This window comes from Camelus ferus, chromosome 14, assembly GCF_009834535.1.
Source record: "Camelus ferus isolate YT-003-E chromosome 14, BCGSAC_Cfer_1.0, whole genome shotgun sequence".
Taxonomy (NCBI): domain Eukaryota; kingdom Metazoa; phylum Chordata; class Mammalia; order Artiodactyla; family Camelidae; genus Camelus; species Camelus ferus.
In genome coordinates, this window is record NC_045709.1 from 9,207,821 (window position 1) to 9,235,702 (window position 27,882).

Sequence of the window (27,882 nt, forward strand, 5' to 3'; positions counted from 1 at the left end):
GGAGAAAAGGGAGATCATTATAAAGAAGACCAAATGTTGTAGAAGAAAGAGAACTGAAGAGATGAAAGATAGATATGGTGTCCAGAATCTGAAACATGAAAGTTTAATATTTCAAAGATGAGATAGTGGAATTCTAAGTGATAAATTCCAAGATTTGTCTTTGAACCTGGGTTACTAAAAATAATGGAAGAGGAGAGTTCAAAAAAGGTTGAGGTTAGGGGTTTTTTGGACATAAAGTCATTGTGCTGGTGGGCGAGAGTTGGAATAGAGGAGAAAACACTGTGAATGTGGTGCCAAAGTTCTCAATAAATGAGGACTGAGCATGACAGCAGTGAGAAGGGGTAGAGGGTAGTACATTCCTATGACATAATCTCAAGGAAAAAGAAACTTAAGCATGAAACAGAAACAACAGTGGTCATGGGAAGCAGCCTTGGGGTATCTGAGGACTGCCTCAGAAGAGAATGGGAAGCCTCTGCTCCCTGTGGTTGCTGGAGAAACAGGTTTCATTTAAAGAAAGCACATGAACAGGTGTTCTCTGAAAAGGCTGAGTATAGAAGGGAATTTATTTATAACAGGGAAAAGGTTCTAGTGAGCACAATGAAAAGAATTGAGGAGATCAGTTAAAGAAAGAGTCAAGAAATGGAAACACAGCTGTGTGAGAACGTGAGCCAAAATGAGGAAGTGGGCTGCAGGGGCTTGCTTTTTGTTTAGAGGCTGAAGATGAGAGGCATGGTTGGATTTACTGGGAGTCTGAGTCCAACATTTATGAGGAGATTCTGTTAAGACCAGGAGACTTTGCTGTTAAGCCATGCTCTTCGGGGCAGTCTTGCCTTTTAGTAGGAACTTAGAAGGTAACAATTACCCTTCCCCACTTGTGAGAATGGTCCTTTAGTGTCTTACCTCCTCCGGGGTATCTGGCATGTATTTATTGAAACTCACTGCTCCAGGTTATCCCTTGCCAGTTTTTTCCACCTTTTGGGGAGACTGGGCCTTTGAACATGGTTTTTGCCTTATTGTTAGATAATCCTGGCTTTGCCTCATTGTGTGTCCTTGGCAAGTTACTTAACTGCATTCTCCTTCAATTTCCTTACCCATAAATGATGCCTATTTAAGTTATTGTGAGGACTGTAAGTGAGTTAACACATGTAAAACCCTGAATAGTGCCCTGTATATGTAATTATTATTTTTGAAAACATACAGTGATCATACTTTTACTTATAGTAGTATCATTTATTGAGTGGTGCCAACTAGTGTACTTGGTACTTTAAATTGATCTAACTTGATTCTCACAACAATGCTATGAGGTTGATTCTTTTAACCTTTTTACAGAAGGAAACAGACTCACAGAAGAGCAATAAATTGTCTTGCTAACAAATATTGAAGCTGTTATTAAAACTTACGTATTTCGATACCAAAATCCATTTTCTTTCCACTGTGCAGCTTGTTACAAATCACAATCATTATCATTACCTGTATATTTGTATTAACTATTAATAAATGCCTTAACTACGTAACAGCCACCATAAAGTAATAAAAAGACCCCCAAAAGTTCTTACTGTCTCATTCCCCTCCCTTGTAACTGAACATCTCTAGTCTCCTTCCTGGGTTCCACACATGCTTGAGTACAGTGTTAAGCCTGCGTTATGATCTGTCTTTTCAGATTTCATGGATATGAGTGAGAATGCCATCACCAAGTATCTGTATTGATGTCCAGGTTAGATCTTTGGAAACGACAACAAAATCAGGAAAAAAATAAAAAGAAAGAAAAACCAGCAATGAAAGTGGTAGTCTTTATTAGCTCGACAGGTTAAATGCCAGCCTGATATAGAAATCCCATGTTTGAGGAACACATTGACCAAGCCTGTGTATTCTATAGACAGTTCTTTTGTGTACTGTGGGCATTCCTTAAGGGTTGAGTATGGAGAGTGGGTAAAGTTACAGAAGGGCATTTCAGACCTAATCTTCTCAATTAGTGTTATATGTATCCTAAACTCTAAATGAAAAGCAACTGGCTGGGTAATAAAATTTCAGTTAGTACACAGTGCCCATGATGTTATCAAAGGAAAGTGAAAACAAAGAGAATCATTTTACATCAACTATATAGTTTGATGAGCTTTTTCATTTGTTCATAAGGGAGTCTGAAAAAATGGTCAAATTGAAGGCAGCAGCAGTAGAAATCATTTAATTATTTACTATATCGGAGAAACACTGCCAGCAAGAACGTTTGCTTTTTTTTTCCCCCTTTCCGCGGGTCACAGCAGGTCATGTGATAGGTGTCACGTGACTCGGTCAAAGGATCTTTTCCTCTCATAGCTTTGCCCCCCCAAAAAAAAAAAAAAAAAACCGTAGCTGCCGTTCTCCAATTAAAGCTGTTAACGTGTACTACGCTGTTTCCTTGTTGGATTTTCTTGTTCTCTGCTGCTACTGTAAAAACAAAATGAGTGGTAAGATTTGCTGACTGTTTTGAACATTCTGCTTTTGTTTTAAAACATAGAAAGCATTGTATTAATCTAAAGTCATGCTGTGTGTTTTTTTCAATAGATGCCAGATCTGTCGCTGTAAAAATATTTTAAATTGTCGCCGTGTAGTTATAAAAAGATCAGACTCTGTTTAATAGAGTTGGGCTGATTTTATATTCCACAGAATCTTCCTTTCCAGCGCTTTTACTTTACTAGGCTTTTCTTTTTACAACTAAAATCTGAAAACTGACATCAGATTATTTGGAAGCCATTGTGAAAGCCTGGTTGTAAAGAGAACGTGTGGCACGTCAGCAGGCCGTTGCATTTTAAGAATTTAAACTCAGATTTCTAATTTCGTCTTTTAAAAAGCTCAACTGTGAATGTATGCTAATAAAGAAGATTATTAATAAATTACTAATAAAGAAAGTACTAGATAAAATACTGTTTTTTTAATCATTGACAGCACTTTTTAAGGAATTGAGGTGAGGGGCTTCTCAAATTTCTTAAGACAATTGGTGAATAGAATTGTTTACTCTTCTGCAAGATTTTGGAGAAGGAAATATGCCCTTAAAAATCAATAGCTGTATGGTTTAGGGTAGATTTTGCTCAGATCATGTAGATTCTTAAGGAGCCACTAGAGGTATCTACAGTTGTTCAGATAATAGCTGAACAGATGTACAATATGGTACAATATGTAACAGTTTTAGCTTCTTCATTGGGACAGAATCACCTGGCTGCCTTTAATCAGGGTTCATAGTTAATCTTTCAGTACTTTCTAAATTAAAAAGTATTGTTGGAACTAAGGAGGTAATTGAATATTTGCAGCATTAAGTATGCAAGGTTTTAGAGTCTTGCTGCTATAGACAGGAATAGCAACAGAAATGGTGCTGTAAATATTGCAGTTTTAAATGTGAATACTTGTATTTACTATGTTTATATGGTGGCAGTTTTTGTTCAGTATTGAACGTTACTTCACACCAGTATTTTAAATATTAAATAATGATATCTATGAATTGTCTTTTTTAAAAAATCTAACCTTGTACCATTTCTGCCTCAGGATAAGAAAATTCACTTGCTAGAGTGAAATGATTACTTCATAGGGGAATGAGTTAATCATTATTTCTGGACTGCAACTCGTAATGGATTTACGGATGGTTTATTTTAGATTGGGTTTGTTTTGTTCCCTCTTCATTATCACACTTAAATATAATTAAAGGATAAAGTAGAATTTTGTACTACTAAATTATAAACAATTTTAGCGTCTTTCAAAGTACAGTATGGTTTGAATTATAACTACATAGTATTTATATATTCAAATTTTTAGTAAACAAAGGGCAACATGAAGCAGTTATGTAGTTTTACAAGTTTAAATGTAATCAGCAGTAACTTATTTTTTACTCTGTTGGCTGAAAAACAGGATTAAAAAACCTGTTCTGATGACTTGAAATAGGAATTAGATTTGACAGAATGTGTGAGGAACCACATCTCTGGCATATATAGTAGAAGTTCAACAAAATAATTTCCTTTATTAAGATTACTAATATGATTTTCAGTGAATTCTTTTTCTGATTCTCAGCTAAATTTTACATATTCTGGGTAATTTCTAAACCAGCTCTCAGGGTTCAGAAAGCTAATATACTGTAGTTTTATATAAATTAGCTAATAGAAGTAAACCAACATTAGTTTAAAACCATTGTCTTTTTTTTCTTGAGTCCACCGTATAGAAGTTAAAAGGTGAGTTTTGGAATGAAGCCTTTCTTGCCTAAAGCTATAAAGCACCTCACAAGTCTTATTTAATAAATTTATAGATAATGGTAGTTTCAGTGTAGGAAAATTTTGTTATTCATTTCGCTCTTGTTTTTCAAGTATATGAAAATAAAGAAGGCCTTGGTTTTCCTTAGAAGCATCAGAGCATAGTTCTTAAGGCTCAAATTACATCCGTTGACAAAAATGCATAGTATTTTAATGTTTACTAAATACATAGTAGAGATACAGCCTTAGAAATGTAACTCCCTGGTTTTGAATCCTAGTTCTACTGCTTGGTCAATATTAACCTCTCTGCCTCAATTTTCACATCTCAATAATGGGAGTAATAATAACATTTACCTAATAGAATGATTATGAGGAGAAAAAATTACATTAAAGGCCTGGCACATAGTAAGTTAATATTATCTGCATAATTAGCTGTTGTAAGGTAATGTTCTGAAAAACTTCATATATTTGGTGGGCTTGTTTTGGATGGGAAGAGTTTTGTTGAAAATTTATTTTTTAGTGATATATAGCATAATTTGGTAGTCTGCCCACATAGACATCACTCCTTACTTCCTCTTAACCACTTGAGGATTTTTCCTGCTTTCTTCCTTCCCCTACCTGCCTCTTCTTTCTTTACCCTCCTCCTCCCCACCCCACCCCCATTCTTCCACCCTTTTCTTTCCCCTCCCCTTCTCACCCTCCTTCCAGCCCTGTTCACTCTCCTCCTGTCTTCTCTCTTATTCTCTCCTTTCTCCTATTTCTCCTCCTTTTCCAGTGCTCCTGCCACTCTTGCCTGTACTCTCTCCCCTCCTCCCTTCCTTCTCACTCTCCTCTCTTCCCCATTTCCATACCACTGTTTATTTCCCCTCCCACACCCTCCTTTTTCCTACATTCTCTTTCCTCCCCACCTCTCACCTTCCTCCCCGTACCTTTATCATTACTTTGTTGTTTGGTCCTCACCCCTCCTCCTTCCCTAGTAAGAGGAGAGTGGCTGTAATTTCTATTTGCTGTAGTCTCCATGCTCTTTATTCTGTTTTTCTGAAGTATGTATAATGATACCATTATTTCTTTTTTGTTCTACGATTTATCTCTTCTTCCTCGGTTTCTTTTATGACTGAGATCAAATATATATACTCTGCAGGTTGAAATCTACATATAAAGGGAACTGTTCCTCCATTACATTCTTTATCAGACTCTTGGGTACCTTTATTTCCTTAGAAATGAGTAAAGCTCTCTGAGAAGGTTTCATTTCAATTTATTAAAAACTAGTGGGTGAGGGAACAATGCAGTCTAAAGTTACAGGGGAAAAAGGGATTTGAAGGTAAGATATTCTTTTTTTTAAGTTACATAAAACAAGTAAGATTTTAGTTCCTAGAAAGAATAAAACACACCTTCTAGGAGTGTCTGATTAGGAGAAGGCAGACAAGAGATAATATTTTTAAAGTTGTTTAGAAAGGATATCACTATAAAAAATTTTTTTAATGCAGAGTATGACAAGCTGAGGGTTTTGTATGTTTGTTTTTAAGAACTGTTTGGGGTAAGAAACAAAAAATTTTCCTTGGGTAAATATACATACATAATTTCTCAGACTTTGTTCTCAAGCCCTCACAAACATGAGTTACACATTACACAAGAGGCTTTTAACCCTAACTAAGCAAGTTCCGAATTTCTAACTGTTCTTCCTCTTACTGCTTTTCCCTCTTGACTTTTTCTTGATTTTTCCTATTGCTTTTCAAAATTTTGCCTTTTATATTTTTCATTGATTTTATATGCAAAGTTTAGTTTGATTTTCCTCTAGGTCAGTGTTCCTTTTTTTTTCAACATTTTTTATTGATTTATAATAATTTTACAATGTTGTGTCATAGGTCAGTGTTTCTTAACTTGCACGATTCTAAGAATTACCTGAGATATTTGTGAAGTATATATGGTGATTCAAGACCTCTATTTACTGTAAGCATACTAAATAAGAACCTGTAGGAGAGCTTTGAAATCTGTGTGTTTTAAAAAGATACCTCAGTGACTATTATGATCACTAGATGAGTTTGAGAAACACAAATGCAAGTAAAAAGCAATCAGTGCACTTGACAAGATAACCTTTTCTACTGTATAACAGGTGAATCATCTGGATTTCTTTTCATAGTAATACAGTCGCTCTTAGTTTGAATGTTAGTTTGGATGAAGAATTCAAAGTACAATTCAAATGGTTTTCAATTTACCTTGCTAAGTAATCTTGGATTAATACATCATTTCTGTGACCCATTCAGGTCCTGCTCAGGTTCCAATGATGTCCCCAAATGGTTCTGTGCCTCCTATTTATGTGCCTCCTGGATATGCCCCACAGGTATGTTTTTGTTATTTTTCTTTTTATATCTACATAATATTGATTGTAATGTTACTGTTTAATTCAGATAAAAAGTACCATTTAAGTGCTGAAGTTTATCAGGACAATATATCTTTGGTAAATCTATTTCAAATATTTTAGTACATTTAGTATATTTGGAAAGGAGGAAAAATTAAATTAGCATCACTCAAAAAAAATTAGCATCACTCATCATTTGGCCTTGTCTTTGGGTGTTAAATTATAATAGAGAATGAATTTTAGAGTATTTTCTCTCTGAATATGTGAATGATGTAAGTAATATCTTATGGTTTACAGGTACCTACACTAACTTTTTTAAGTTAATCATTTGTTTAAGAGTAATCCAAGACAGTGCTTCCAACTTTATTCTTACAGTGGTTCACTGACACCTATGATAATTGTATGGCACATTGTGGTCAACAGAAGAGAATTTAGAACTGCAGCACTAAAGGCTAAGGGAATCAATATCACTGCACACTTGTAGCCCTTCCCTGCATACCAGTTGGGAAGCTCTGGCTTAAAGAAAAAAGTATAGCTAGTTTACTTGCACAGGCAAACTGAATTAAACTGTTACATCTAGTGGTGTTCACTGTCTTCTGCTACTGAGACTGTATGTAGTCAGCACTCATTTCTTCCATCCAGTTTCTTATCCTAGCACTGAATTTATACTTGAAATTTTCTTCAGGCCATTTTTTACCTCCTCCTCCATTATACCAATGTTGGTAGGATATTGTGGTGGATTCACTGCCCACTCTGTGAAACCCACCACTATACGAATGACAGTAAAAGAAGACTGCGATGGTGGGGAGAATAGAAGTGGTATGAGAATTAGAGTCAGAAAAGCTGAATCCATATCATGTTTAAGACCATTGCTGGCTACATGGCCTTGGACAGATCAACTTGTTTGAGCCTCAGTGTCTTCACTGAAAGATAAGATGATAACATGTTTGAAAGCACTTTGTAAACTTTTCAGAAGAATAATCTGCTCACCACTTCTACTTTTGTTTAGCACATTGACTCCTTAGCCTGTATTCTGCATTTTTCACCCTACTAAAAAATCTGCTCCCTGGTATATACCAAACCAAAGGCCTTTTTTTCCAGCCTGATCCTCTTTGACCTCTAAACATTTGACACTATTCCTTGAAGTAATGCTGGTCTGATTCTTTCTGCTTCTCTGGTTGCTCCTTGTCGGTCCTTTTTCCATTTACAAAAAAACTATACTTGATCTTTTCTCTTTAGCGTAGCTCAATTTAACAAACGTGTTGAATGGCACCATGTGCCAAGCTCTGTATTGGGTTCTAGTGACATAAAGATGATTAAGACAAAATCTTTCAGTGCAATTATAGGGTGTCCTACTATTTTCTCAGCTAACAGTACCTTTTATTTTTATTCTTATGGCAAATTTCTCTCCTTATTTCACTAAATCATGACCTTCTAGAATTAGCTTTTCTTGAACCTTTTCAGGTGTCTCTCCTTGGGTTCTCATGGCACATTATGTATATCCCTCTTTTAATGAATTTATCACACTGTTTCGGTAATAAATCCTCCTTCCTGAGAAGATTGTGAATTCTTACAGTTCCTATACTCAGCAGTGTTCAACAGATACATACTGAGTTCATATATGTCAGACACTCTTCTAGGTGTTTGAATAAAAAGAGGCAAAGACCTCTGTACTTCTGTGGTTTACATTCTTGAGGGGAAAACCAAACAATAAGCATAATAAGTTGTTAAATTATATAATGTATTAAGTGGTAAGTGATATGGGGAATAAAGAAAGAAAATAGAGCTGGTTACATTTTAAAATAGGGTGGTCAGACTAGGCTTCATTGGAAAGGTAACATTTGCACCAAGTCTTGAAGGACAGTTAGCCATTCATTTATTTGGGCAAAGAAGATTCTGAAAACAGGAATAGCCAATGCAAAAGGCCTAAGACGATAGAACATGCTTGGGAACAACAAGATGACCGTCGAGGCCTCAAGGCAGAATAGTAATAAGTAAAGAGGTCAGAGAGGTAATGGGACTAGATCATATAGGATTCTTATGCATCTTTATTTCCTCAGTACTGAGTATAGTGCCTATCCTATAGTATGGGCTCAATAAATATTAGTAAATCAATCAAATAATCATCCAAGTTGAGGTTCTGTATCTTTAGGCCAAGAGCCACTAAAATAATCTTCCTGTATTATTTCTTTGATCTTTTCACTTCTGTGCTCATAAAGAGCCCTTAATTGGCTTGTCCACTCAATGAAGTCTAGGTTTCTTGACATATAAGGCCTTACATAGTTCTGTTCTAGTTTGTCTTTGTACCCTTTTCTTGATACATCTAATCACATTCCATTTTTGCAGCCAAACGTGACTACTCATGTGCTCACTTGATGTTTTTCTTTCTCTGTGGTTTTGTTAACACTGTTACGTGGAGAATGTTATTCCTTCCCTCATTTCTGCCTTTTGAAATTCTCTCCTTCCTTGAGAACCTAGGTCAAGTTATTTGTGCTGATAGTGGTTATTATAATTGTGTGTATATATATTCTTTCTTATATGAAATTTTAAGTTCCTTGAGCATAGTATGGAGATATTTTAATTATTTATTTTTGTTCCATGGTAACTCAATTATAGTAGGTGTTTCATAAATATTTGTCAAGTAACTATAACAATAATCGTACTGGAAGGATTATGTGAGGCTAATTATTAACTATTAATCAGCCTTAATCTAAGGTTATGTCTAGGAAATGTATCAGTTTTAAGTACACAGAGGTAATCCAAAGATTAAAATCTAGTCTTATCATTATTGAAATAATTCAAGTACCCAAATGTAATAATGGATTCTGTCTAACATTTTGACATCACTTTTGAAATACATCCCCCATTGCCTTACACACACGATTTCTGATGTTGGAAAATACTTATTAAAAGCCAAGTTCTAGACACAGCTAAGAGCTTGATAATTGTCCAGAACTGGACACATAACCAAGCATAATTATATTAGCAAATATAGAAGCTAGGGGTTGAACCAAATGTTAAGACACAAAGATGGCTGTAATAAAGTGCAAGTTATGTTTGGCTCAGCAGGCACCAAGTAGCACACACACTTTAAATCCATATGAATAGCTGTTATCTGCAGTCTCCTTTTAGACTTTTGTACACTGATCTCCCTTCATGGCAACAGAATTAATCACCTCCATCCCTGCCTTATGTATATCTGTTGTTGAAGGCCAGTGATCCAAAGAGGGTCAAGTAATGTTTTTGCTGTATGATCATGTAGTTCAGTACATACTAATAGGATTCAGCAAATGTATGCATCCTAAAAAGTTTGGTCAGGCAAGGAAGGACTGCAAAAATTAAAATCCAGTATTGGGTCTGTTTAATTCTACCACAGAGGAAATAATAACACTACTACCTAAGAGAATATTGAGGCCGAAAAATGAAAGATCCAAAAGATAAATAGATCTTTATTTAAGATGAAAATCGAGATTTAACAAAAGTACTTATTAGTAGAAACATGAAGAAATCATGATTTACCTAGGATAAATCAACCTTTAAATTTTTTATGTTTGTACTAATGACATGTCCCCATGAAGAAGCACTTCAAATGTGAACTCATCATTAACACATACATATATTCTAACTTCATTTTTGAGAATAACCGTCAGGGTATCATACATTGGGTAACTTTGGGAGTAATTGATTCTCCTTTGCAATTTGCAAAGCCCAAACTTGGCATTAAAATCACCAATTGTACTTCCTTAGCATTTTTATTCAAGAGTTCTGCAGTATTGTTTACTTTATAGTATTTATACCTTATTGCCCTGATACTTTAAGCATTTTACTCAGCAATAATGAGACTAGTCAGACTTTTTAGTTACAGACATAAGATTTTTTAGTTACAAGCATAACTTTTATTGTTGGATCAGAAAAATGGATGATCATTTAAAAAATAATTTTTACTAACCATGAAACTTTATAAGATACTGTCCTATATGATAAGGAAACCTAAAGCTAATTAAAGTGATATGCATAAAGCAAAATGAAATTGTTCACAAGAAACTTAAATATAAAGGAATATTAATTTTGCTAACAATCTGATGAGACATATGTGATAAAGAACAAATACAGTATATTTTAAATAATTTTTCTAATCATTATTATGTAGAAAACTTGGAAAATATGTAAAAGGGTAGGGAAAAAATTACATTGAATCTTATAACCCAGAGATACTCTCTGTAAACATTTAGTATATTTCCCTTTAGCCTTTTTTTTAATTACAAAATTGCAAACATAATCTTAGACATAACCTTAATGAACTTTATTATTGCAGTTTAACAAGTAAGAGGGAGATTTGTGAGAGATTGACATACTGCATAGAAGCAGAAATATATGCCAGCTGAACTGAGATGTCAAATGGAGAATCAAACAGAAATTGTAAAACTCAAACACAAAGCAAATGATGACACAGAAAACAAAAGGTGACAAGGGTAGAAAGAACTTAATTTCCTAGCAAATGATAATAACTTACAGTCCCTAAGGGCATTGCAGCACAGAATAATAGTTGATATTTTAGTGATAATGAATTACCAAGAAAATACAGATTACCTGAATGGGACTCCTGAAAGATAATAAAAAGTTCTCTCCTCCTGCCTTTCTTGTAATGGCTCCCCTGTTTTCTATGGAATGTGGGTTGTTACTGTAATGAGAGGGTACCTAATGGAGGGGATTGCAGATATCATAATGTGGGGGAAGAGCCTATATCAACTTTATGAAAAGTTTCAGATTACTCCTTCGAGTTTGGCTTGGTATTTGACTGTGCCTTTATGTCAGCACACAGCAGTGAGGTCAGTAAGTTTTATAGAGTGTACAAACCAGGCTGATCTCAATCTTCTCTGTCTTTTCTGGAGAGAACAGCCAGAAACACATGCAGCAGTGTAACAGACTGGGAGATAGGGGGACTTAGAGGTTTAGATGAGGATGAAGCATCACAGTAAGAGCTGGAGAGAAATGTAGTCACTTACTGAAGATGTGTGTACGATTAGATATATAAAATGAAAATCTGTTGGATGAATGGCCAGAAATATCTATAGTATTGTTCAATAGCTTAAAGTTGGAGTGGTTGCAGGTGAGACAATAGAAGTATGTTGCTAAAAGTAAAAGGTTGTAGGAATTAAAGAAGGCACAAAACCCTAGTAGTTCAGTGTTGTTAAGAGCAGGGAAGGAAATATGGCATTCAAGTAGAACTAATAGAATTTATCTCTGGTCATAGCTTTCATTAAATAAATATTTTTTGAGCATCTGTAATTTGCTACGTGTACAGTACCAGATACTGGGGAGAAAAAACATACAGAACAGATTTGTCATAGAATGTATATTCTGGTGCACAGTATAAAATGTCAAACAGTAAACACAGCCTCCTTTCTCTGTAGCCTCTCTCAATTATGTCTGTGTTCCATAAAGAAAAGAAAACAGGAATTTGGCTAATTAGAAATTGTGTGGCATATGTGGTTAGGTAGTCAGACTATGCTGATAGATCTATTTTATTTTATCTCATTGTCTTTTATTTTTATTAACATAGACTAATTGGGATTATATTTTACCTTTTTTCTTTTCTTTTCACAACTTGTTGATTTTATTTTAATCATCACCATCGGCGTACCCTGTCTGTGTAAAAGTCAATGTCTTGGCTGTTTCTCAGAGGCTAGAGACTCAGATAGTTTTGAGGTCTCTGGCCTTACTCTGAAGTCACTGGCTGATCAGATGGTTACTTAAAGTGGTGCAGTTCTCCACACTCGCTTGGTCCTGGTCTGATTAATTTTTTTATTTTTAATCTCTGCATTTTAGCTTTTTTTTTTAATTGTGGTAAAATACACATTAAAAATTTACCATCACAACTGTTTTAAATGTACAGTTAAGTGACATTAAGTACGTTCACACTGTTGCACTACTATACATCTGCAGAACTCTTTTCATCTTGCAAAACTGAAACTCTGTACCTTGGCAGCCTTAAAAATAAAATACACAGTTATTTTACCAGCAAAATGAGAGTATTCAGGAATAGCAGAGGAATTGCAGTTCAGAGCATGCTAACTGTTACAAACCACAGGCTAATGCCAAACTCAAAGAAGAGGACCATTCTTTTATAGAGAAAAGGGGGGAGTTGGGAACTGGTGATTTATGAGCAAAGTCCATTGGAAAGAGAGTTCAGGGTTGTGGCTACTTCTCATTAGGCTAGTTGTGGTGGCTTCTCACTTGGTTGGGCAGTTGCTGGGCAAGGAGAAAAGTCTTCCTGCCTCCTGCTGGGGTATGTAGAGTAAGCTTCTCCTGGTGGGGAATGCTTGGTATGCTTCTTCCTGCTAGTGTCTGCAAGGGGCAGCAAGGGGCAGCAAGTGGCAGTGTGTGAGAGCTGCCCCTGCAGGGCCTCCTGACTTAATTTTATTCATTCTCACAACCTATTAAAAAATAACTTCCCAATGTCCCTTCCCTCAGCTTATCTTTATATTTGAAATGTTCGTTTTCAGGAGAATAGTGGTTTTAATTTCATATGTAATTTAGCCATTTCTTTTTTAATCAGTGAGATCTCACTTGTGCTTGTGAAACTTTACAAGGCACTAGAAGGCAGGTATTTGTGGATTCTGTGCCACAAAGTGAGTAAGAACATAGAATTGAAGCCAGATAACCTGAGTTCAAGTACTAGCTCCTCCACGTACTACCTGTGTGACCTTAGCAAGTTATTTAACGTCTCTACACCTCAGTTTCCCCATCTAAAAATGGAGATAATAATACTACCTATTTGTAGCATTGTTTCTGAGGATTAAATAGTTAATACATGTCCCTTGAGAAACTTTCGATTAAGTTATAGAGGAAGACATGCATCTGGAAAATTAACAAATACTACAGTGTTATGGATATCAAACAAGTAATAGAGAATAATGCAGTAGAATCGATAAGAGGGAGAAATCAGTGAGTTTGTGGTGCCTGGGAAAATGTTCACAGAGAGCAGTCAAATGAAACCTTCCTGAGACTCCTAGCCCCACATCTCTACCAGCATCTGGAGTTACATACTGTACCTTCTCATCCCATCAACCCATACTTTTTTCAGCTAGATTAAACCTTCCTGCTCCTGTCTAGATCCTGTGCCCCTACTGGAGTCCTGGATTTCGTTCCCTTTTGCCGCTTAAAGTCATCACTCTTAGCATTTTTCTTCTCTCTCTCTCTCCTACGTCATCAGTTTCTCACCCTCTGATGGATCATGCTCATTTAGTGTATCAGCATGTTGTAATTGCTCTCAGTAAAAACAACAAACTTCTAAAGTTTCTTGACTCCACTATTAATCAGCCACCACCCTATTCCTGTATTCTTCTCTGCAGGAAAACTTTCCAGAATTGTACTATTAGCTCTAATTCTCCTCCTCACTTTCTTCCTTAAATCCAGTTCAGTCAGGCTTTGCCCCTGTGATTACAGTAAAACTGCTATCATTGGGATCCCAGTGACTTCCACACTGCTATATCCAGTGATCAGTCCTTAGTCTTCATCTTATTTAGCCTGTCAGCAACATTTGACAAAGTTGATCCTCCTGATACACTTAACCAAACTTCTAGACTCCACACTCTCAGTTTTCTTCCTGCCCTCATTTGGTTGTCCTTTCCCAGTGTTTTGGGAACCATGGACTACTATATCTAACTGCATACTCAACATTTCCACCTAGATGTCTTGTATAGACTTACCAAACTCACATGTACAAATTACCAAACTCACATGTGCAAAACCTAAAACTCCAAATGTCCCCCCTCCAAAAATAATTTCTTCTAACCTACAGCTTTCCCTATCACCGTTAATGAAATACCATCTTTCCAAACATCTTCTTCACACTTCTCCTGATAGAATCATCAGCTAATGTTATTGTTTCTGCCCGAATGTGGACCACTTCTCACCACCTCCACTGCTGCCACTGTGGTCCAAGCCACCACCATCTCTTAATCTCTTGCCTAGATTTCTACAGTAACTTCCTGAACAGTTTCCCCATTTTTGCCCTTGCCCTGCAGTCTCTTCACATCTCAGCAGCCAGAGTAATCCTATTAAAACGTGAGGGTATGTCAGGATTTCTCAGTCTCAGCACTATGGAGATTTTAGGCTCAATAATTTTTTGTTATGGGGGTTTGTCCTCTGTGTTGTAGGGTATTTAGCAGCATCCCTGACCTCTACTCACTAGATGCTAGTGGTACCTTCTGCTCCAGGTATGACAAACAAAAATGACTCCAGATACTGTCAAATGTCCCCTAGGGGGCAAAATCACCCCTAGATGAGAACCACTGGTTTATATCACTCTTCTGCCCAAAACACTGTGATAGTTCCCCATTTCACTGAGTAAATGCAAGTCCTTAATTGCCTATATAGCCCTGCCTGACCTGGCCACCTCCTCTACCATTTTGTACCTCTTTGATCTCATCTGCTTCTGTCCTTCCTCCTCCGTTATGCTAATCCAGTCACACCAGCTTCCTTCTAGCCACTTCTATCTTAGAGGTTTTGTTCTAACTGTTCCCTCTACCCAGAACACTCTTCCAGGTTTTTGCATGGCTGACTCCTTCAGTTCTTTCAAGTCTCTGCTCAAATTTGATTTTGCCAGTAAGGCCTATCCTGATAATTCTGTTTTATATTACAACCTGTGCCCCAAACATAGTATGCCTTACCTACAGCTTTCCGTAGTGTTTATCACTGTGCAACATGCTAAATAATGTTTGCCCCTACTAGTATTTGTGCCCGCACAAACACATACTCCTTTTTCTTTTCTAAATTACCAATGTCTCTGTTTTATTCAAAAACAATTTTTTTTAAATGAATGGAGGAGGTTAGAGCTAGATTTGGAAGGATAGATGGGATTTGCATGGCTGTAAATTAAGGGGAAGCAAAATGAAGAGGAAATTCGATGGCACAAACAAAAGTACAAGATAAAGAAATGTATAGATAAGTATGAAGATAGGTTTTTTAGTATACAAAGGCTAGATGGAGTTAAAGGTTCAGGATTCGGTGTAGAAGAGATACAGCTGTAGATAGGTTGGAACCAGATGGGATGCTAGGTTGGAGAGTATGGACTACACAAGCCAATCAGAAATGCGGGGGAATCATTTAAGATTTGTGAGTTAGAGAGTTGATAAAGGTGAAAGTAGCATATTATGACAGACACTGGTTTGGCTTACTCAAAATCCATTCCAAACTCCTTCTAATGTCCCTTCCTATAGATTAGAGGCTGTAAACAGTTTTCAGATTACCTTCAGCTAGGGTTCCAGATATGATTTAGTTTCTACTAAATCATATATGCACTTGTCTGAGGCCTGAATCCAGAACTGAGTTACATAGGAAGAGAGGTGGCATATGAGGCATCCATTTTGCTAGAAGCAAGGCATTGTAGTTGTAGAGCTAGTGTATACAAACAGTGATTCATTTGCTCTTCTGGTCCCATATTACAGACAAGTCATCTCACACTCCAGCAGGTAAGGTTAGTTTAATAGGCTATTTAATAGCAACCATATTCCTTCTAAAGCAGTAATTTATTTGTAATTTATGCTTATCTGTACCCAGATAAGTGTGTTTTCTAACATTCCTACCAAGCATATATGTTTATATACAAAATTTACTATTCTTTTAAGCATGGTAGATGTGTCCTGCCTGAAAAATACCGGGATCTGCCTTTAAGTTAGCACTTTACACTTTGACCATTTTCTATTTCCATAGGAAAGGCATTATTAGCCATTTGCTAATACATTTGCTACTACACCTCAGTAGTAAGCATTTGAGTCTACAAGGTTAAGGGCCCTATTTTAGTAGAAGGAGTTCTAATTTTAAGATAAAATTCTGTATCTTTCTAGACCTTGTTGTTGTCCTTGTTGTTCCAGTGAGGTTCAAAGGGAATAAATCTGTCATTTAAAAAAATCCTTTTCCACAGTGTGACCCCTGTTTAAAAGTGTGTAATTTCTAAAGCTCAGAGCCACAGATATTCTTCTTGCCTGAGAGTTAGTATATTAGGTGTTTGCCTCTCTTGAAATGATCTTCAATATTAAAATTGTCCTGGTCATGATCCTAAGAGTTTTATACATAAATTCAATATATGATTGATCTTAGGAGTCTGGATCTAGGTTTTTCCCCCCATTTCTATTTCACGGTTTCTGTTGTTTCCACATCTTGTTTCTCCCACCCCACCCACCGTAATCTGGAAAAGGTAATTCCTGTTCCTATTATGTTCAAACCAAAAGTTCCTTTGAGACTCTGTTCATTTTTACTGTATTGCTAAATGCATGTAACACCTAAGATAAATATCAAATATCATACTCATTGTTTATATTATTATTTAGCTAGTCTCATCAGCATTTTAAGATTTATATTCCATTGTATAACAAAAACTATTTCATGTCGGTCAGTGCTGACTCATATGTATGCAATGTATTTAATAAAATCTTTTCTTGTTGATTCTTTAAAATTTCTTAATTAACTTATATTGGTGTAAAAATTCTTACTCAACATATTTCAGAAAAAATGCTTACATCCTATGAAAGAAACTTTTAATCTGTTGTTCATTTTGTAGGTCATTGAAGACAATGGTGTTCGAAGAGTTGTTGTGGTTCCTCAGGCACCAGAGTTTCATCCTGGTGGTCACACCGTCATCCACCGTTCTCCACATCCTCCTCTGCCTGGTTTTATTCCTGTCCCAACCATGATGCCCCCTCCGCCACGCCATATGTACTCACCAGTAGCTGGAGCTGGAGACATGGCAACACAGTATATGCCACAGTATCCGTCTTCACAAGTATATGGAGATGTAGGTAAGACATCTAAAAACATTCCTGTTTCATGGAGTTGACTATTCTTTGCTTGGTATAATAGAGGCTGTTATAGTATATAAAAGAAACAAAAAAATGGTAACAATATCACAATCATTTTCTGTTAACTCAAACACTATGTTAAAGTTTTCATCCTCATGATCACCCTTCAAGGCAGATGAGTAAACAGAATATCAAATAGGACACGTAATCATGCAGCAATATTTAGTGGGGACACATTCAAACAAGAGGTCTTCTCCTCTGTCCTGCTGCTCTCTAGGCTCTGAGGAAATTTTTTATCCTGGAACAATCATGCTACTGTTAAATCGTGAAGGGTCTGGTGCCACTTACAAAGTTGTTAGGTTCCGTAAGAGATCGAGAAAAACAGAATAAGACATAACCTCTGCCCTCAGGAAGCTGATATAGCTAACTGCGCGCACGCGCACACACACACACACACACACACACACACACACACTCACTCACTCACTCACTCACTCACTCACTCTCACTCTTATTTTTCCTATTGCTTTAAATACCTTCAATATTCTCAAATTTGTATCTTCAGTCAAACGTCTCCTGAGCCCCAGACTTTCATTTCTAACTGCTGTCTTGATGACTTCACTTAAGTGTCTCATGCATCTCAGTTACAGCATTTGAAAACAAATCTCAATTATGGAACCTGTTTTTCTCTGTCATCTTCATCTTGAAAGGTGGTACCACTGTCCACTCAATTTGGCAAGTGAAAACTAGATGGCCAAACTTGATTCCTCCTCTTTCAACCCCCACATCAATTGGTATCTATTTACAGAAGTTTCCCAGATTTATTTACTTTTTTCCCAGTGCTACTTACATCTAGTCCACCATCACCTCTTGTCAGAGCAACTGCAACAGCAGCCTTCCAGTTAGTTTTCTGCTGTCATTCTTGCCCCCAACCATCCAGGCTCAGCCAGAGTAATTATTTTAAAATATAAATCAGACCATTCTCCTATTTAATAGATTTCAGTGACTTTCCATTGCGTTTAGAATGAAATCGTAAACCTTTCCCCTAGACCAGGATTTCTCAACCTCAGCACTCTTGATATTTGAGGAAGGGCAAGTCTGTTGTGGAGGACAGAACTCTACATTATAGGATGTTGAGAAGGATCCCTGCCATCTACCGCTAGATGCCGGTAGCACACAACTTCAGCCTTTCCCCTCACCCCCACTCAGTTCAACAATTAAAAATATCTCTGGATATTGCCCAATGATTCCTGGGGGCCAAAACTGACTGCCCTCAACAAGATCCTGCCCTGTGGCCTCAGACTGCCTTGTCTCAGTTGTTTCCACACACGCGCCCCCACGTTCAGTTTTTCAGACCCTCCAAGCTCTTCCTTGCTTCAGTGCCTCTACAAATGATGTTCTCTCTGCTAGAAATGCTCTTCCCCTTTTCCTGTGGAATGGAAGGCCTTTTTTTCCCCGTTAGGTTTCGGAGAGACCTTCTGTAACCTTTCCTTATCAGTCTCTAGCACTGAAACCTGTTTCTTTCATAGAACTTAACACAATTGGATTTTTTTGTTGTTTATTTGTATGTCTTTCTCCTTTATTTGACTGTAAACCCCCTAAGAACTGAATCTGTTTTATTCATCACTGTTTTTCTTGCACTTAATCAATACCTATCATCTATGCTTAGTAAATTTGTAGAAAAAATAACTCTCAATACAGAATTTAAATTATTCAGTACAACCTGTAAGTAGTAGATATATATATTATCTCATACATTATAATTTTTTCCAAGCTTATTTCTATTACCCAGGTAAAGCTTATCAGTTCTGCAGGTCTAAATGTGGTTTGGTTTTCTGCATTTCTAACAAATTTCCAGGTAAGGCTCATGCCATGGTCCAATGAGCATACTTTTGAGTAGCAAGCATTTATATTATAAATTAGTCTCTTCCATTTTTTTATTCCTAAGTATGACTTAATTTTCTCAAACATAGTTTTAAAAAATATAAGGAAAAGCTAAATAGTACAATTACAACTATTTTTCATTGTTAAAATCCTTTATTAATTCAAAAGGGATATGCATTAGAATATGTGAGTATGATTCACAGTGATGAGAAGGAAAGTGAAGCATACAAATGTACAAAGAGCATAAATCTAAAAACCAGCTACCCAACGATGGAAGACAAGAGTCATATTGTATTTGAGGTTATAAGCCAAGGAATTTACCACTGAATCCTAATGACTTACAATAGTTTATAACCAGTAGCTGTCTCCATGACCCCTTTTCCATGCATATTTTGTATGGCTTCCCATAGTGGGACCTAATCCAGCATTTTACTTCAACTACTACAGTTATTAAGCCTGAACTTTGCTACACACTGTGCTCATACATGTATTACCTCACTTAATAAAAACCTGCAAAATAGAGATGAAGAAACTGAAGCTCAGGAATGTTAAATAAGTAATTTCTGTAGGGACACAGCTAGTTCATTGCTGAGAATTTTAACCCTTTGAGATCTGTTTGATAATTTCCTGCTCTGTTTTACTACAACATATTTTTATTTCCCCTGCATGATTAGTTTATCATTATATTTGAGTAATAAATGAAATACTAAAACATTTGGACAACCACATTTTAAAAGTATGCACTAATTACATTTCCTATGTTTTTTCTTTTTTTATTGCAATAATTCATGTAACAGAATTCACCATTTTAAAGTGTACAATTCAGTGGTTTTTAGTATATTCACTAAGTACCATTTTCACTATGGCTATCTAATTCCAGAATGTTTCTGTCATCCCAAAAAAGAAACTGTGTCTATTAAGAGTCAGTCCTAATTCCCTCTTTTTACCCATTTCCTAGTCTACTTTCTACCTCTGTGGATTAGTCTATTCTAGACATTTCATGTAAGCATTCATACATTATATGGCCTTTTGTATTTAGCATTTTTCACTTAGCTTATTATTTTCAAGGTTTAGTTCAAGCTTGTAACATGATCAGTATTCCATTCCTTTTTATGGCTGAAAAATATTCTATTATGTGGCTGTAATTTTGCTTATCCATTAATTAGTTGATAGATATTTGGGTTGTTTCTCCTTTTTGTCTATTCTGAATAATGGTGCTGTGACATTTGTGTACAAGTTTTTGTGTAGATGTATGGTTTCATGTCTCCTGGATATATACCTAAGAGTGGAATTGCCAGCTTACATGGTAATTCTGTGTTTAACTTTTTGAGGAACTGCAAAATTGTTTTCCATAGTGAATGCACTATTTTACATCCCCACCAACAATGTATGAGGCTTCTGATTTCTCCCCTATCCTTGCCAAAACTTGTTACTGTCTGTCTTTTGATTCTAGCCATCCCAGTGAGTGTGAAGTGTTATCTCATTATGGTTTTGATTTAATTGTCCCTGATAACTACTGGTGTTAAGCATCTTTTCATTTGCTTATTGGCAGTTTTTAAATCTTCTTTATAAAGATGTCTATTTAAATCCTTTACCTGTTTTTAATTGGGTTGTCTTTTTATTGTTAAGTTGTAAAGAGTTTTTATATTCTGGATACAAGCCCTTTATCAGATAAATGATTTGCAGATATTTTCTTTCATATTGTCTTGTTACCTTCTTAATGATATCCTTTGATGCAGAAAGGTTTTTAATTTTGATGAAGTCTACCTGACTTTTTCTTTGATTCCTCTTACTATTGGTATAATATCTAAGAAACTTATCTAATCCAAAGTCACGCAGATTTGTACCTGTTTCCTTCTTTAAGTGTTATAGTTTTAGCTTCTACATTTAAGTCTTTGAATCATTTTGAGTTAATATTTATATATAATGTTAGGTAAGGCTCTAAACTTACTCTTTTATTTGTATATATCCAAATTCCTATGTTTATATTTTAATATTATTATACATGTTAAGAATATTAATTTTCTTAAATCACTAGTAAAATAAGACTTTTTTATTGAGATATTTGAGGCTTCTTTTTAGAAATATTTTCCTCACTACAGATTTTAAATTTAAAAGGAAAAACTGAGGACAATTGGAGTAACAGTATTTACGAATGTATTGATTTTATTATATTGCTGTATGACTTTTTATTAGAACAAATACATTCTTCTAAGTCACAGCCTTGAGTTTACAATATCTGAAGATGTAATACTTTGTACCTAAATTCTGTCAGTAGTAAGTAATCACACTCACTTCTTTTTGCTAACTTAAAACCCTGTAAGTTTAGTGATGATTTGCTTTTTTAAGTCACATGAGGGAATTTAGGCAGGTGGTGATTTTTCTTTTTATCTTTTTTATATGTTTGAAGTTGAAAGAGATGCTAAAAGTGATGGCTACAAAAAAGTGAAAGAAGAACTGTGCACAGCTTAGTTCAGATCTTATCACCGACCTGTGATAGTCTTAGTATACCACACCAAGCTGTTTCTATGAAGATTAATAGTTGATGAAAAATGAAGGAAAGAAATGTCTGTAAGATTATAATTATAATCAAGTTACAAAGTTTAGTTCCCTCAGTTGGTAGAGACACAGAAATTTTGCTTTGTTGTGCAGTTATGTTTTGAAATATTTTATAATAAGTTTTATATAATATAATGATAGATTTATTTCGTATTCGTTTCTCATGCCATAAACGTGTTTGGAGAAAGTAACCTTTTAAAATATTTTTTCTGATTTCTTCTTAGATGCTCACTCTACACATGGAAGGTCCAACTTTAGAGATGAAAGATCTAGTAAAACATATGAACGTTTGCAGAAAAAATTAAAGGATCGCCAAGGAACACAGAAAGATAAAGTGAGCAGTCCACCATCATCACCTCAGAAATGCCCTTCTCCCATAAATGAACATAATGGACTTATAAAAGGGCAGAATGCTAGCGGTGGAAACACAGGATCAGTGAAGAACAAGTCAGGAAAAGGGAAAGGTGGTGCACAAATTGATACAGAAATAGAAGGTAACTATTTAAAATAAAATATGTTATAATTAGTGCTTTTCATCATTATTTAACCTATGAAAAGTATATTCTAACCTTTCAGTCATTTCATCATGCTTCGTTTAAACTATTGATTAATAGCCTAACACTTTCTAAATGTGAGGGCAAAGTTTGAGAACCTAACTATTTACTAGGGTACTTCTTTTTACATTTTAGGAAAGCTCAATTAATAATTTCACCTATATCATAAATTTTACTAACAAAGAGAAATTTCTACCAGATAGGAGAGCTTAAAATTAAAGTTCCTCCAGATTCCTTTTCTTCTCTTTCTGGACCTGAATAAGGCTATGTCGATTTTTATCAAAACTCTTTATTTCTCCCAGTTTCATTATATGCAAGTCCCTGATAGTAACTAGTTAATGTCATTCACCAGTCTATTTATATACTCTATAGTTAGGATACAGTATTGCCCATTCCTTTGTTCAAAAGTTCTCTTCTCTTAAAATCCCCATGTTTCCCTTGGAATCCTCCGCTAACTTGTGACTTCCACATATGAACTCTGAGCACTACTTTTTAAAATTTCCATTCCCCGTCAACAAATGTAATGCTTTAACAACCTCATGGCTTGTATATTAACGTTTATAAAAATATTCTCCCATGTTTTTGAGACCTCCTGATCATTCTTTCCAGCACTAATGTTTCAGAAGAGTTAAGCTAAAGTTTCAGATACATCAGTGGTAGCTATAAGTTATGGTCAAGTCAATTATATTCCTATTTTGGGAACCACATTTAAAGGCATGTCATGACACAAATACTCAGTTAACTTGTCATTTTAAGAGGTATGAGATTGGCAAATAAGAACTTTCCATAGAGAGTATTTTTGACAACTATGAATAAAAAATAACACTTTCTATAAGAAAAACTTACTGACTAGTTCAGATATATATAGTGGTATTATAATTAGTAATCATGGCTAAAATGGAAACAAACTGAGGCAGAAGAACTCTAAAGAGGCACAAACTGCTGAATATGAACTAAGGAGTAAAGCTAGACAATAAAAATCTCAAATATGAACCCTATTGGTATTTGTTTTAGACAACATATTGTGAAGGGAGCAGAATGACTGCATTTAAGTCCTTTTTTTTTTTTTTTTTTTTTTTTTTTTGTAAGAAAAAGATGAAGAAACTAAAGCCTTTGAAGCACTTCTTTCCAACATTGTCAAACCGGTGGTAAGTAGCTCATGTATTTTCTTGACATTTATATTTAATATATTCATATAGGATTTCGGTATATTCAGGCCTTACTTAAAACTTAACTATATGTAAGGAACATGAGATTAGTAATGGATCGATACATATCTGACATAAGGAGAAATAGGTTAATTACTGAAGCAGAATGCTCAGCCAAGAGTTCGTTTTTAAAACAAGGTTTTAATATATTCTAAATGACATTGAAAATCATTGGACCAAGTAAAGATCAAATAAAGAGGCATGACTGATTACCAGTTTTTTCAAAACCCATTTTTATTATTTCCATATAAAGTATGTCCAGTTAACTACAAATGCAAAAAGAGTCAAAATCAAACCATAGAAGAAAGTTAATATTCCCCAGTCCTTTTGTAAGTGTAGATATAATAGAAGAAATCAGAAAACCAGAAAAAGGTATGACAACAAAACTGGCACATAAAATTTTTTGTGTATTTTTAAAATAGCCTAAATAAAGGCTGTCATTCTAATAAGAAAAGTATTTACATCAGGTAAGACAAAGGATTAATATTAAGTAAAGTGCTCATATAAACTGAATTTTTTTAAGCCCATTAATATCCCATGGTCCTACTTTTTCTGATAACCCTAAATAATAGATTTGGATGCTCTAGTTATTTTCATTCCAGTTTGTTTTCTCTTAAGATTGAGCATATGCTTGTAAATTAATATGAACATATACAGAATTATTTCACAGTAATAGCTAACACAAGTTTACTAGTGTCAGACTTTGTTCAAAGTGCTTTGAATACCTATGTGCATTATTTTCTTTAATTCCTACAACAACCCTCTCTATATATTATTTTCCCTATCCTACAGATGAGGAAACTGAAGCAAAAGTAGGTTCTCTAAGTAGTGTTGAAACTGGGGTTGAAATTCAGGCAGTATCCTTCCAAGATCTCTGTATATCCAAACGTGTATCACTAGATTTGGAACAAAAGGAATTTGGTAGCCTTAATAGAAATGATACTTGAATGACATAATAGCTAATGCTAGTAGCATTTACTTGTTATAATAGTTACTTATAATATTAAAAGTATAATTTTTCAGACACATAAAGCATGAAATAATTCTTTTAAAGAATTTCTTGCTCAATATTATGAGGAAGATATAACTTAGTAAAAGAATAAGCCCTGTGTCATAAAACAAAGTAATGCTGATGGTTTTGTTTTGCTTTGTTTTGTTTTAGTTTGTTTTTACAGTTTGGGTAGCTATGTCTTTTTTATTAAATTTCTTGTGAACTGTGAAGTACAGGTCAGGGTTTTATATTATTTTTGTGTGTATGGTTGTTTTTGCATGCTCTAGTTCAGTTAGGGCACCAAATTAAATGAATTCATTCACTTAATCATTCCATAAATATTTGACCATTTACAAAATGTCAGATGCTGCGTAGAAGCTGCAGACAGTCTAGAAAGCAAAGGACATACATGGCCCCTGCCTGCAGAGTGTAGGAGTCACCATAATGCAATAAATATAAAGTTGTGTCTGTGAAGTACCAGAACAAAGTGATTTAGTGCTATAAGAATATATACTAACAGAGGAAATAAAACTTGACAGGAATGTCAAAGGAATTCACAGGAATTTCACAGTAGCTGTATTGCAGTCCGCTTCTTTACAACTCATTATAATCCATCTGAAACCAGCACCAGAAAATAGCATTTTTTAAATTGAAGTACAGTCAGTTACAGTGTGTCAGTTTCTGGTATACAGCACAATATTCCAGTCATGCATAGACATACATGTATTCATTTTCATACTCTTTTCCATTAAAGGTCATTACAAGATATTGAATATAGTTTCCTGTGCTATACAGAAGAAACTTGGTTTTTGTATCTATTTTTATATATGTGGCTAACATCTGTAATCTCAAACTCCCAAATTTATCCCTTTCCACCCCCCTTCCTCTGGTAACCATAAGATTGTTATGTCTGTGAGTCTGTTTCTGTTTTGTAGATGAGTTCATTAGTGTCCTCTCTTTTTCTCTTTTTTTAGATTCCACATATGAGTTATATCATATGGTATTTTTCTTTCTCTTTCTGGCTTACTTCACTTAGTATGACGATCTCCAGATTCATCCATGTTGCTACAAATGGCATTATTTTATTTTTTATGGCTGAGTAGTATTCCAATGTATAAATATACCACAACTTCTTTATCCAGTCATCTGTCGATGGACATTTAGGTTGTTTCCATGTCTTGGCTATTGCATATAGTGTTGCGTGAACATTGGAGTGCATGTATCTTTTTGAATTAAGGTCCTTCTGGATATATACCCAGAAGTGGGATTGCTCGATCATATGATAGAAATCTATTTTTAGTTTTTTAAGGAATCTCCATACTGTTTTCTCTAATGGCTGCACCAAATCACATTCCCACCAACAGTGTAGGAGGGTTCCCTTTTCTTCACACCCTCTTCAGCATTTATTGTTTGTGGACTTTTTAATGATGGCTGTTCTGACTGGTGTGAGATGATACCTCGTAGTTTTGATTTGCATTTCTCCCCTAATTAGTGATATTGAGCATTTTTCATGTGCCTGTTGGCCATTTGTATGTCTTCATTGGAGAATTGCTTGTTTAGATTTTCTGCCCATTTTTGAATTGGATTGTTTTTCTGTTATTAAATTTTATGAGCTGTTTATGTATTCTGGAAATTAAACCTTTGTGAGTCACATCATTTGCAAATATTTTCTCCCATGCTGTAGGTTTTTGTTTTGTTTTGCTTGTGGTTCCTTTGCTGTGCAAAAACTTATAAGTTTAATTAGGTCCCATTTATTAATTTTTGCTTTAATTTCTATTGCCTGGATAGAGTGCCCTAGGAAAACACTGTTAAGATTTATGTCAGAGAGTGTTTTGTCTGTGTTTTCTCTAGGAGGTTTATCGTGTCTTGTCTTATATTGTCTTTAAGCCATTTTGAGTTTATTTTTCTGTATGGTGTAGAAAATAGCATTTTGAGGCATTTTTGAGACTACATTAATTCTCCTTCTCCCTGCAGTATTTGACACTGTTGATCACTTCCTTTTTCTCCTATGATCCTTTTAATGGTCCATTATCTCTCTCTCTCTTTCTCCCTTAATCTGTTGTTCTCATGAGCATGAAATTACTAGGGAACTTTTTAAAATACACACTCACACATGTTCCGACAGCTTACCCATTTCTTTTCTGCCAAATTATATCCCATCCCATCCCAAAATCGTTAAAATTCTATTCAAAATTCACTTGTCATGAAGTTTTCCATAGCATCCCCAGTGTAATCACTTCTTTTGTGCCTTAACATTTATTTGCAAGTAACAAAATATCTTTTTTATAGAATGAGTTGAGACTAAGAGTTTTCTGTAAAAACAGATTGTCTAGAAAAGTTGAAATTAACAGTGTGTCCTAATTTTTTTTAACTATACTTGGTAAATTCAACATGGTATCCTGGAAAAGTCTATTTAGTTAATAATTAAAAGTATAGTTTAGTTAAATTTTTAATAACAATATTCTACCAGTGTTAATTTCTTAATTTTGACAAAGAAATACATTGTTATATAAGATGTTAACATTAGAAGAAGCCAGGTAAAAAGTATACAAGAACTCTGTATATATTATCTTCCCCACTTTTCTGTAAATCTAGATTTATTCCTCTAAAAAGCCTTTTAAAAATACTGTATTTGATTAATTATGGTAAACAGATCATCTCACCTATTTTATAGATGAAACTTGGAACCTAAAAGGTTGAGAGTTTAGTATCATCAAGCAAATTAGCGACAAGTCTGGTGCCTCCATACTTAATCTTGTCTCTACCGCCTATACTTCTGATGATGTAGTCAGTACCCACAGTGCCTAATAAAATAAGCTTTATAATGTAGATACCAGTTAATGCTACTGACTGACTTATCTTCAGGGTACTGTTCAATTACGTATTTTCACAGTTTAACACAGTTATGATCCTCCCATAAAATCAAGAAACTCTAAAGGGTATGCATATATATACATACACACATATGTTAACGTTAAACATAATCTTGCAGTTACAGGTTAATAGCCAGAGGACACTGGTTAAAACAAGGAATCATTTTTAAGTCCACTATAAATGAAACATAGTGCTGTACTAAGATTTTTTAAAGACAGTATGATGGTAAATACTACATTTCCTGTGACTCAATAGAAGCAGATTAAATACAGTAATAGTCTTCTGAATTTATTCAAGCTTTAGGATCTGTGAAAAGGAGAGAAAGTTATGCTTGTGTACAGATTCAAGATAGGGTGCTCTTCATCCTAGTGGTTGGTGATTTTATTTTGTTTCTGTTTGTTTTGTTATCTTTGACTAAGATAGCCATTAAATGAAGGTAA

At 35.0% G+C, this 27,882-nt stretch overlaps 1 protein-coding gene across 3 annotated transcripts in view; it reads left to right on the forward strand.

Annotated features, from left to right (window-relative positions):
* Positions 1-27,882, forward strand: part of FNDC3A (fibronectin type III domain containing 3A) — a 138,576-nt gene that overhangs the window by 77,372 nt on the left and 33,322 nt on the right. For 2 of the 3 annotated variants that reach the window (XM_032496165.1, XM_006184128.3), the window contains exons 4-7: positions 6,476-6,552; positions 17,135-17,372; positions 22,040-22,309; positions 23,459-23,517. In XM_032496165.1, the coding sequence (XP_032352056.1) occupies positions 6,476-6,552; positions 17,135-17,372; positions 22,040-22,309; positions 23,459-23,517 (644 nt within the window). Of the gene's footprint in view, positions 1-2,315; positions 2,445-6,475; positions 6,553-17,134; positions 17,373-22,039; positions 22,310-23,458; positions 23,518-27,882 lie in introns of those variants that run through there. The other variant, XM_006184129.2, reaches the window with a different exon arrangement.